General features: G+C 39.8%; 1 protein-coding gene across 19 annotated transcripts in view; it reads right to left on the bottom strand.

The window, feature by feature from the left end:
* mtd (mustard) overlaps positions 1 to 12,920 on the bottom strand; it is a 509,755-nt gene that overhangs the window by 67,287 nt on the left and 429,548 nt on the right. The window contains exon 1 of one of the 19 annotated variants that reach the window (XM_065235340.1): positions 8,940 to 9,211. The exons of the other annotated variants lie outside the window; for them this stretch is intronic. Coding sequence (XP_065091412.1) covers positions 8,940 to 9,185 — 246 coding nt within the window. The 5' untranslated portion in view covers positions 9,186 to 9,211. Of the gene's footprint in view, positions 1 to 8,939; positions 9,212 to 12,920 lie in introns of those variants that run through there. 19 annotated transcript variants of the gene reach the window in all.

Genomic DNA, 12,920 nt, shown 5'->3' with positions numbered 1-12,920 from the left:
CCTTTAGGCCATAGTATAATTTAAAGTAAAAATAATAATGCAGCAAGTCAAACCATGCAAGCACGAATGCGACATGGAAAATACAGACAATTCGAGGTGATTCTTTTGACATATAGCCACATTGGTATCAGTTCCGGGGCGAGTCCCGGTATAAAGTAAATTCATCCGGTAGCACTTGGTCACATTGGCATCGATTCTTGGATTCCCAGAAACCATCGGTTACATCGTGTTTTTGGTGTCAGCATGATTATTTAACCACGACTGTATGCCCTATAGAATTATATTTCGAGATCCAGGAATCGATATCAAAAGAATCACCCCGTATAGTCTTCATTTTCCATGTCGCATTCGTGCTTGCATGATTTGACTTGCTGCATTATTATTTTACTTCAAATTGTACTATGGCCTGAAAGAACAAATTCCGGGACCTCAAAACCGATACCATTATGGTCATATGGCATCGGATACACGATAAACTGATTTCAATGATCTTACCTTGTCAGTTTGACATTATTCAACATGCAGCATGACTATTTTGCCTCAAATATTAGGATAGCCTATATAATCAAATTCTGAGACCTCTGGAACCGATGCGAATGTGGTCATATGTCATCGGATGCATTTCGATCTTTTTTCGTTGACGTAATATTCACATTTTATTATGATTTGAAGTGCCGCATGATATGGTTATCTCCAGTATAATTATGGCCTACCGTATTGTATCCCGGGATTCACGAAACCGGATTCTGGAGCCCCAGAACCGATGTCAATGTGGACTAATGCCAAAGTATTCACCTCAAATAGTCTTACTTATTATACTGCTATGATTCCGGGATGACAACAGAACCGATGTCAATGTGGCCAGATTTTATCGGATAAACCATAAACTGAGTTCAGAGACCCCATTGTCAGTTTGACATGATATGACATGCTGCATGATATGGCTACTTTGAACGTAATAATGGTATAACAAACCCTATATTGGAATTCACGGAACCGAATTTCAGAACCCCGGAGCCGATGTTAACTGCACAAATGTCACCGGATACACCTCAAATGGTCTTCATTTGTTTGATTCAGGATTACTTCCACTCACTTGCTATAAAAAATTGGTTTCCGAATTAAAAAAAACATTAAATGTTATAATCATAATAAGTGCTTGTAACTTACAAGGAGAGGTCATGAAGTATGTGTTTGACACATAAAACCTGTCAACATTGCTTTCAGTGCGTCACAATCAGCAAATTAACAATTCGTGAGCGCTCACTCTGAGTTAACGCTCGTGAATCATAAGATCGCTAATTGTGACGCTCTGAAATCGAAATTTACAGGTTTTATGAGTTAAACACATACTTTACACTCTTTTCTTGTTACTTATTAGTACCAAATGATTTCATAATTCCGAAGAACAGTGTTTAATAGCAAGTGAGTGGAAGCAAGGGTTGCTATTAATCAAAACACCAGGGTGGTTTGATTCTACCCTTTTTGGCATGATTTAAAATGATGCATTATATGATTTCCAAAAATATTACAATATTTTAAGGATCCGGGTTCCATAGCTCCCGGGATCGATAATAACATCGTAGAAACATCTAAATTCATTCGTACTTCCATATTTCATCTATTTGATATTATTCAATGCACCAGGTAACCAATTCGTCAAAAGTTATATCCACTATTCCCCTTAAATAAAAATCCAGGTTTATGAAAATCGGTTGAGAAAGAGCTTATTGAAGCAAAAAATCTTTATCTAGTTCCTTTATTTGCATGACTTAATGCTTAATCTTCTTCTTCTGATCTTCTAGTTTACTCGATATCTATCCACTGTAAGCAAAATATTGATAATTGTTTACGTTTTGAGAGTTGGTGCACAGGTAGGTTGAGGTTAAGAAAACGCCACTGCATATACAACATCTGCATTCAATATTGAAAGGTTGGGAGCACATTAAAATTCAAGATTCGTAGGTTTCAAGCATTTCTACGATTTCACTTGTACATCGCCAAAGTCACTAAAGATTAAAGAAATTCAATGAAGGTAAAGAAAAATGTCAAAACTTTAACGATCTTCAAGTCAGTTCAAACTTCCGCATGTTTCTACAACATTTTTTATAAAGTTTAATAAAGTTCACTGGTTTTCTATGAAGTTTGATGAGCTTTTTTCAATGATAACTGAGTTCCTGAAGTTCTAAAAAGATTTCTTAAGTGCAATGCAATAATTGCAAACCTGATTATCGAATCACAAATTTCCAAAAATTTCTGTTCTGATCTCAGATCACATATCACAGCTCCTTACATTAGCACAAGAAGACTGAGCGCTTCAAATATCAACAGACCGTTTAATTTTTTTTATTTATAAACGAACCCGACCCGTTTGCTGCTCGCACAGTCATGATCCGCGCGGAAAAGAACAGCACACCGTGACGCTCGCCATTGGTCGGAGAGTTTCTAAGTGCGAACCGCCAATACCTTTATCAAAGTTGTTTGATCTCGATGCACTTCATTTACCGTGTATCCCCATATGTATTGATACATCGCGGTCTCAAACCCTCCGGGCCTGGGGTAGGAGATGCGGGGTGGTAAAATTAAACGCTCCCAGAACTGAACTGGTTTTCACGATGAGGAAGTTCGAACCTGTTCGTTTGTCACCATCTCTCGCCGGTGCTGCTGTCACCTAGTCACAATCGTCTTTAGGCAGTAGTCGGTTGCAAAAGTGTGAAATCCAAAATGAATTTGGATTGCTGGATTGCTCGAAGCGATCAAAGAAAGTAGCTCATTGAGGTTCGTCGTCTGAAGGCGAGCAAGTCTCTCCTTGCGATCAACCTCTATTCGAGTGAGGAAAGCCAACTGCTCTCATAAATCACACCGAATAGACAGGACCGGTTGCTATCTACTAGCTGCGTGGAGGGAACTCTGTAATTAACGCTAATTAATTACGTTGTCGAAACAGTGGGTAGGCGCACATTTATCAAATCTAGCATCCAGTTTCGAGCCCTACAACAGTGGTCGTTAAGCAGCTAGCTCTAGGAAGAAAATTCGCTGTCATGAAGTTCACACCCTTAAAAGGGTCCCCCAATCAATTGCTGTCACGCTGAGAATCTCAACCTTGTCAGTTGTTGCACTCCGAGGATTTGAATCACTTTGTTCAAAATCTCTACGACGGATTCCTATGGACACGTGGCTCAAAATCAAGTACTGAATCGTCATCCCGTTTCCTGCTCTATCTGCCTTTCGTGATGAGACGAGTACGACCAGTTCGATTCGTCAAACTAGTTTATGTCACTATATACAGTGCGTTGGAACTGCTGGTGGCGACGTGCGCGGATTTCGCAAATCGAAACTAATGAACACGATGCATCCCCTTTGGAAATTTTCCACTTTGTTCACGGCACGCTGCTTCCTGTTCACACCGAGTTTCCCGAATAGGTTTATTTTTTTCGTTCTAAATCGATACCGATCAGGATTCTCGCAGTGTTTCGGAGAAGCGCATTGTCTAAATCGGGGCACAAGCCCGGTGGCAATTATCATACAATATGGGTCGCTCGGTTCGCTCGGGTGTATGACGATAGATCGTCACCTCACGCATTTGTGCATTAGAAGCGGCAATGCAAAACACGGTTGATTACTGTTCATTAATCTGTAATTAATCATCGGAGATGGAAACAGGCTAAGGGCCTCGCACGATTGCACGCTAACATTGTCGACCGAACGGTCACAATAGGAACGTGATAGATTTCCCACGGCAGCGCGTCGTCGAAGCTCTCGATAGAAACGAACGTCAGAGATAAATGCTCTGTTTTGTTGTTGTTCAATGGGGGTTAAATGATAGATCCTCCTATGACTCGTCAGCTAGATGATGTTTGCATAATTTCGATTATTTTTATTACACGAGAACTAACATTCGATGCCAACTTCAAATGATTTCAATCATGCTTGCCAAACGTTAATGTTTGGGTTCTTTTTGCTGACATTATGCACCACATTGCACAAAGAGCGTTATTGGAGCTGCAAGTCAAAATTGATGCTCGTATATGTCAGTCTCAAGGCAACTAAATTTATAAAGAGTTTTTTTTTACTCTACTTAATTCTACGATTCAGACCACTGTGCAATGTTGACAGCTCAGAGACATGGACGTTACCGTTTTGCAGCTTTTCTATGAGTATTTGAGCTCCAAAAATAATCAGGTTTGAAATCTTACAGCTGGGGGAAATCCTCCAGTGGAATTTATAGAAGCAGCTTCGATCACAGCATGAAGAATAACAACGCAATTTTCGATCTTTCATTTCAAATTCGAACTCATAATAAACAGACTCTCTGACAATCAAAAAAATAGGTTGAAACATTCCGTGCACTGCTGGCATTAAGACTCATAAGGACCTTACTGCGATGATCGATTCTTATCATTGATTTTATATTTGAATTACTACAGTTAACGATTCCATTATCACTTCGCCTCTTATAGAGCATAAATATTAGTAAACATTCCAATTAACAATTTGGCATCCACTCTGATTTATGATGGTTTTATAACGGCAATGAACAATCCATTTAGTTAAAATACAGCATTTCAGAGTGTAAACCACTCCTACTTAGTAATTCAGCTTGTTGCTGTTTTAAAAACCTTTTATAGGCTGGCAAGAAAGTCAAAAACTGTCTTGTTTTAAAATAAATTTTAATCAGTTCTTAATCCCTCCTTAAGGAGGATTTTAAAAGAAATATAAAGAGAACTTAAAGGGTTTTCTGTTGATAATTTCAAAGGAATATCGAGGAAGATTCACAAGAGAACTTAAAGCAAGATCTTATGAGAAACATTGTGAAATTCCTTATTTAATTTTATCAAACATGTTGGTTTATTCAAACAAAAATATTGGTAATTTCTTGCAATTTGTTATTTATTTCAACCAAAAATATTCAGGGTGTCGACTCAATGCAGAAAATCAAACTCCTTGATATTCCCTGATAATCCAGCAATCAAAAAAAAATCCGGTACAGTACATACTCGGCCACATCCTGGTAACACGACTTCATTAGATATTAGTTTCCGCCGATATGTAGTAGTGAATTCTGGATTTTTTTGACGTAGGACTACGTCTGTGATTTCTATATGGGGGTACACTTTGTGAAAACCGAAAATGGAACATGTAACAAAATTATGAAAGATTTTGAACTTTAATAACTCAGCTGCCCCTGGTCCAATTTCAATAATTTTATCACCAATCGATCAGAAATATTTCTACGCATCTGCTAAATTTAAGTCTTTATCAATTTTCAAAATATCACTATTGAAAATTGATCGAAAGTGCAACTGTTTCTATGATATTTAAAATTATCACCGATTGCCAGCGAAAAGCGATTTCCCTGACACAGATTTCAAAGTTGAATTCCATCCGGTCTCACCAAACAGTGTTTATTCAGTCACCGCGTAGTGAGTGGTGAGTAGTGAGAGTAGTGAGTACACAACGAAAGGCTCCCCGCAAGCAGCTAGCTATCAAGGCTGCCATCAACCGCTGATCGGATTCAGTGACAATCACGGTGTGTGGTGGTGTCCGGTCGTCGGCATCAGCAGCAGCAGCAGCAGCAGTAGTGCTTTCAGCGCGTGGCGTTAAACATTGTTCTCAAGTACACAACGAAAGGCTGCCTGCAATCAATGAGCTGCAGCCCACAAGAGCATCCAAAGAAGGAGGAAGAAGCCGCATCGCTATTGATCGGAATCAGTAGCTTTTCGTGAGTCGCTGTGGGCCATCTATGCCAAGCGAGTCACCCTCATTCCAAACAACACACAGTTCACTAGCCTTATATGTGATTAACACCTTAATAGCTCAGAATTACTCAACCATCACGACAAAACGGTCCTTTTAAGGACCACCATAAATTTGTAAAAGATTATATTTTTGACATTTATCAAGGTCATCAATCGGATGTCAGCTACCATATCAAGATAGAGCTGGAATTAGGGCGCAACAGCTTTTGTAGACAATGACTTCTTTCGATGATGTCTTGAAAGTCAAGGCTCGCCTACGCAAATCAACATCACCACCAGGTAGGGTAAGACTTCCCCAACCCGACGGTAATGTTGGTTTGCGTGGGCGTGGTTTGAATTCCTAAAACTCATCGAGAGAAATCATTGTTTACAAAAGATGTTACGCCTGATTGCAGTTCTATCTAGATATGGTTAAATCTAACATACCATGTTCTTGAAGGCAGTATTGTGGGTGCAATTTCGAAAACCAAAGTCGGTCGCGGCGTGAAAGTAGTCTGATTTTGATCCAGAGATGATGGATATTAATTTTTCAAAATGTCACTATAGAAAAATGCACGAATGTGCAACTGTTGCTATGATAATTAAAATTATCACCGATTGCCTGCGAGAACCGATTTCCCTAACACAGATTTCAAAGTTGAATTCCATCCGATCTCACAAGTGTTTATTCAATCACCGCGTGGTGAGTGGTGTTCTCCAGTACACAACAAAAGGCTGCCTGCAAGAAGCGTGCTGCAGCGCACATGAGCATTCATAGAATTTATCGGAATCAGTAGCTCTTCGTTAGTCGCTGTGAGCCATCTGTGTCAAGCGCGTCATACTAAAGAGTATAAACAGAGAGAACCCCGCTCAAATTCCTATTCCTACGCAAAAACACAAGCTCCTGCTGCAGTTAACAAATAAGATTTATTATTTAAGACGACGTAGTCCTAAGTCATCGTACAACCCCATAAGGCTGTCCTTTGTAGTTTTTTTTTCAGGAAATACCACATGGACCTCTAACCTATGAAGAGAGGTTCAGTACAATTTAGAATTCACGATACATTTTCCAGAATGCAAAAATGACACAAATTGCGTGCTGCCAACAACGGGAAGGAAGCACATTTTTCTAAATTCACAAATATTAAACGTGGAATTTGTGACTGTCTGTCTGACCCTTATAGACTCGGAAACTACTGAACCGATCGGCGTGAAAATTTGTATGCAGGGGTTTTTGGGACAGGGAAAGGTTCTTATAATGGTCCCGTACTGTAAAGGAGAGCTCCCATACAAATTAAACAGAAAAATATAGCATGCTTTTTTGAATCGGCGCATAAACTCATGCTAATATTGAATCCCGAGCAAGGCCGGGCACACTCAACTAGTTCCATAAAAATTGCAATAGCAGCAACGTCACAATAAGCGGTGCCGGTGGTGTAGCAGGCCTGGGTTCAATCCCAGTCGGCGACGCCGGGTTTGTTCTGAGGCATAACATCTCTCATCACGCCTTCCTTCGGAAGGAAAGTAAAGACGTTGGTCCCCGGTTAATGACTTGATGGGTCGATAAGTAGGATCCAGGTGTGGGAGCTGCCTCCCTGGCGTCGGTAGCATTGGTGCTCAGCACGGAAAACAAGATCGACGATCAAGGATTAAGGAAGATCAAGGAAAAAAATCAATACAGAAATTTTTATGAAACAACCTTAAGTATGGTTTATTCTACCTTACTTTTATCTCCGTACTAAAATCATCTCAGAAAATCCTCAGAGCTCACTTTAGACCTCCCCATACTCTTGAAAATCTTCTGCAGAACATACTGAATTCTCTCTGCAATTATATCCTCAAATTATTTACAATTCTTGCAGTATTGCCGTATGAGTGAGTGGGGCTTCAGTCGGTAAAGGCGCAGCTACAAAGCAAGACCATGCTGGAGGTGGTTGGGTTCGATTCCCGGTCCGGTCTAGACATTTTTCGGGTTGGAAAATTTCTCGACTTCCCTGGGCAATCATACTCTAGATTGTACTTGCCACACAATTATACTAATGCAAAAATGGTATCAGGCATCGAAAGCTCTCAAATAATAACTGTGGAAGTGCATCTAGAACACTAAGTTGAGAGCACGCAATAAGCTAATATGCGATAAGCAATATGCTTGAAATGCGAGGAAGAATAAGAAGAAGTATCGCAGTACTCGGGAGATTCTTCTGAAAGTTTACTTGGAATTCTCCTAAGCATTCAAACAATAATGGGATTCCATATAAAATCTGTTCAAAAATTTCGTGGAGTGGTCCTATAAGTTAATTAAAATGCTCTTCTGTTTCAATTCTCTAAAGAAAATCCATATAAATTTCCTGGAAACTATTTTTAGTATTCTATTGAAATTTTGCTCCAAAATTGTGGATCATTGGGGAATTATTCTCAGATATTTTTGTTTGAATTAATTTCTGAATTGTTCATGAATATTTTTCTTACCTAAGAATTTTATTCACAACTTTGAAATTCTTTCCTCACAAATCTCTCCGAATTCTCCTCATAATGAGTCAAAACTAGGAATGCTACTCCGAATACTTTTGAAATTCTCCTTTAATTATTCACAGTTTTATTTGTAATGCTCCTTCGCAATAATTACTCCCTGAAAACTCCCAGGGGAGTGCTTCAATTTCCTTTTCCCCAGAAACTTTATGAAATCATGCTCAGAATTCACTTGGATTCCTCCTTTGAATTGCCTTAGAGTTCTCCTAAGAATTATCCTAAGAATTTTCTTCCAAAATTTTCTCAGAATTACTTAGATGAGAATCGCCTATGAATTTTGATTAAAATTTTCTTTGAAACCTCTCACACCAAAGTCACTAGTTCAATTCGCATCCTCAAACAAGTCACGAATGTTAATGTGACTATAAAGAAAATCCATTGAATCCTATTGAGGGTTTCTTTCTACTCGAAACTACAAAAAGCAGAATTAACAATAATTTCAAATTTCAGTTGTTCCTGAAATCTCATGCTGACGCTCTGTTTGCATTATGCTGACTACTTTTTAGTACAGCGCTAGTACACTAGGGCTAGCAAAAAAAACACTCCACATAAGACACGAAAATACCGAATCCAGTCTAATCAAACTACCACCCGTCTCCATCCGATACGCAGCAAAACTCCACCAAAAATCAGTAAACATTCCCCCTGCACCTTTTCCTCTCCTCCTCTTACCGTGTGCAGCTTTCCATCGTCGTAATCATCCTTAACCGTTGGCAACAGGTTTGCACTTTCGCCATCACTTTCACCACCACTCGGGCCACCAACACCAATCGGCGGCGTCGGAGGCCTGCTCTTGCTGAGAAGCGCCCGTCGGAAAGGCAACCACCGACCCCACCGGTGATAGTAGACCGCGCGTCCCCATCGACGCGAAGCAAAGTAGAATGCAGCCGACGCTGCCACCAGTATAAAGTACCACATGCTGCTGGATTGTTTTTTTTTTTTGTATGTGGAAAGGTCAACACTGCGGACCAACTGACGCCACTACTTTTTGGATCGATTTCTACCGCACTCAGGCTCAGAAATCGATTCTGATGAGCGCTTGCTCCGATTTCGAGGTTATGCTCAAATGTTTATGTTTTGATACTGCGATGCTTGGCTAAGACGGGGAGCGGTTTCAGCACACCAATACATTCGCCGCCGTTGGCGCTGTTGGTGGGTGTACGGTGGCGATGGGGAGCTCACTAGTACACACGCCGCTTGAGATGTTCATTCTATTTTGACGATGGGTTTGAACGACCACTGGCTGCTGCTCTCCTGCTGTTTGGTTGCAGCAGGTCTCGTGACACTTTTTTTTCATCACATCACATCCCGAAATCTGTCAGTCGGAATCGTTTCCGTCAGGTTCACTTGTTTGGATGTTAAAAGTTGAAAAATGGAACTGTTTCACTTGTGGCCCGAGTAGAATTTAGAATAGTGCTCGAATCAATGGAATAGTAACACACCGTGGCATATCTGTACACAGAGCAACACAGATAGTCACAACTTACAAAGGTGGTAGCCGACTTTTGCGCACAACATTTACAAGCTGCGGACACTGAATTTTAAGAACTTTTAGCCTTTCGGAATCTTGCCTACGTTGTAGGAGTTGAGCGGTCCGTGGGTAAGATTTTACGTTTTTTCCCTAGGCTTTAGAGGTTGGCACCGCCACCGTCGGCGATGCGAGTTACCAGACTGCAGACGTCGTCGTGTCGTTCCAAACCAGCGAAAGGTGCGAATATGGAAACGGTCAGCTGCAGAAACAGAAACATCAGCAGTAGCAGCAGCACATACAGCTACGGGCGCTTAGGAAATGATGAAGCGAAATATGAGTGGTAGTGGTGAAGTGCTGCCAGTTTTTCGAGCAGTTGGAAGGCGCAGCAAAGTTGCTCTGAGGTGCATAAAAATTGAATTGAGGATATTTTGAGGAGTAAAGTTACATTTACGAAATCACGATGGATACGCTTGTTTTGTAAAATTGAATGGTAAATCAAAATTAACATGATCCTATCCTGATTTATAGCGAAGATAAGTTAAAATCGAAACACTCGAAGCAATTCTTAAAAACACGTTACATCGCTAGTAGCAATTTTGGTTTTATGAGGGTTCTGTAGTCCATGATTTAGGTTTGTAGAATGCTGTGAAACCTCTAAAAAGCTTGCTATGTTACTTGGGATACTCTTGATAGGCTCGTGCATTCTAAAATTAGTCCTAGATCTAGCTAATTGGGCTGATGGGGATAACACATTTACGCAATCTGAGATTTTGAGCTTATATAGGTGCAACAGCTTCTTAAGTTGAAAGTAGCCTAGCGAGTAAATAAAAATGTCAAAAATGATTTTCTCTGAGACATTATTACCCCACTTAAATAAAGTCCCAAGAACACATTTTTAGTACGAGCGTACACCATGTATCACAGCCCGTTTAGCCTAAATTGAGCGGTCAAGATTACCAACTAAATAAAGGTATTACAGATGCCGTCAATTTCCCTGAAATTTGTTTATGCGATGCATATATTTTCTATACAAGAAATTTACGCTTGGGGGCGCAGTTTTCCACCTAACACAAAATCCTGAATACGGCTCTGATAGGTAATAACTTATTCAGCCAAAAATAAAAAAATAAATATTAAGCCGACGTTTTCATCCATAAATTAAGAAAAAATGTTTTGAAGAAGTTGCTTCAATAGGCTCTTATGATTATACAAACAATCAAATTAAACTCTTCTTAAAAAATCTATTCTTAAAAACATTAATCCTTCAATCTTATATGCTATGTGGATTCAATCAGAGCGGTTACTTAGGTTGTTTAAATATAGTACAAAGAGTAGACTGCTTCTTCTTCTTCTTCTTCTCCGCATTTCAAGCTTATTGCATATCGCATATTAGCTTATTGCGTGCTCTCAACTTAGTGTTCTAGATGCACTTCCACAGTTATTAATTGAGAGCTTTCGATGCCTGTACCATTTTTGCATTGGTATAATTGTGTGGCAAGTCCAATCATACTTCTATGCCCAGGGAAGTCGAGAAATTTTCCAACCCGAAAAATTCCTAGACCGGACCGGGAATTGAACCCAGCCACCTCCAGCATGGTCTTGCTTTGTAGCTGTGCCTTTACCGACTGAGCTAAGGGAGGCCCCTTAGACTGCTACTTCGTCGTAATAGCTCATTTATGTTTTGTCGAGAAGAAAACATCATTATTATCGAGTGATGGACTAGTCTCAGGCTAAAAAACACTACAATAAAGTTTGAAAAATCACAAATCGATAATACATTTGATCAGATGCGTTAGCTCATAAGCTACAACACAAGGGCTATTCAAGCGCATTGTGTTAATATTTACACCCATTCTTCAAAAACAAAACAAGTGCTCCTAGCGAATCCATTTGTTCTGCCTTTATCCGTAGGACGAAGAAAATCCAATGGCGTTTCAATGTTTAAAGGGCTCTTTACACTTAGGCTAGCTCACTAGCGCCACCAGCTCAACCAACTAGCGCGAATTTCAGTTGTTCCTGGAATCCCATGCTGGTAGATCAGCATCAGTACGACCTGTTCACATTATGCTGGTTACTTTTTAGTACAGTGGTTTGTATGGAAAGGTTAATAAATTTGGAAGTAATCTGTAGTAGAATCAATTCAACTTTTGTTCATATCCATTCGCAAAAGATAGGTAAAGTGAGGGTTATGCTTAAGTAGGACGGACATTAGATCCAGAACCCTATACATATTAAGAGCACAATTTCAGATTGAGAGCAGCTATTTCGATTTCAAACAAACTGGAAATCAATCCTGCATATGGTGTGAAAATCGAAGCAATCAAAATTTTGGAATTATTCAGATTCATTTATTTTGTTATCCGGCGTAGACTAGTGCTAGTATTAGTTCAGATTAAACTGTTTTCGCTTACATTTCTTTAGCTTAAACGTTTTTAACAGTTTTCTGTTATTGCTGTGTGTAAACATGTGTGTCTACTGCCACGGGTTCTCGGTAATTAATGATAAAAAAAAAATATTTGCGTAATAAATTCCAACTCTCTCTCGCTCTCCTGATCAGACGCAGCTGTATCGATAAACAAAGGGACGAATTGCCAACACACGCATCCGGTCATTGACTTTCCCGATTTTTTGGTTGTCGTCGTACGGGCACAATGATTACCCAGGAAAATTGTAATCACCACCGACAACCGGCGGCCGCACCAACAGCTAAATAGCTCTAACCTTGTGTTACATGTTTCCACCCAAACCGGACTGCAACAGTGGGTGTGAGTTTAAAATACTCTCTCATCGTCACCAGTGAATGTGTACAGGCAGGTGAACGTAAACATAGGGTGAATTTGCCGTTTATGGACCCTTTCCCCTTTGTGGAACAGTTACGGATTAATTCAATTTAACATAGAAATTGGAACGGATCGAATTCACAACATCGGTCAAATACTATTTATTACATTTTAATGTAAAGCACGGCAGGAGCTGTCTAATAAACAAATTTATTGATTTTACCTATCAGTCACACTAAGCAAAGGATAATCTTGCACCTTATTGAAAAAAAAAACATTGCTGAAACAATAATTTACAGATCGCGGATTTAGCATAAATGGCTAAAACTGCTACTAGGGGGTAGATAATAGGCCAATTTACCCTATGCGATAGGAACGTGATATTTGATTCAGCTGATGTCG

Source organism: Ochlerotatus camptorhynchus, unplaced genomic scaffold (genome assembly GCF_037179485.1).
Source record: "Ochlerotatus camptorhynchus isolate MF236.1 unplaced genomic scaffold, CSIRO-AGI_Acam_v1.1 ptg000472l, whole genome shotgun sequence".
In the NCBI taxonomy this organism is placed as follows: domain Eukaryota; kingdom Metazoa; phylum Arthropoda; class Insecta; order Diptera; family Culicidae; genus Ochlerotatus; species Ochlerotatus camptorhynchus.
This window is presented reverse-complemented; position numbering and strand designations above follow the sequence as displayed.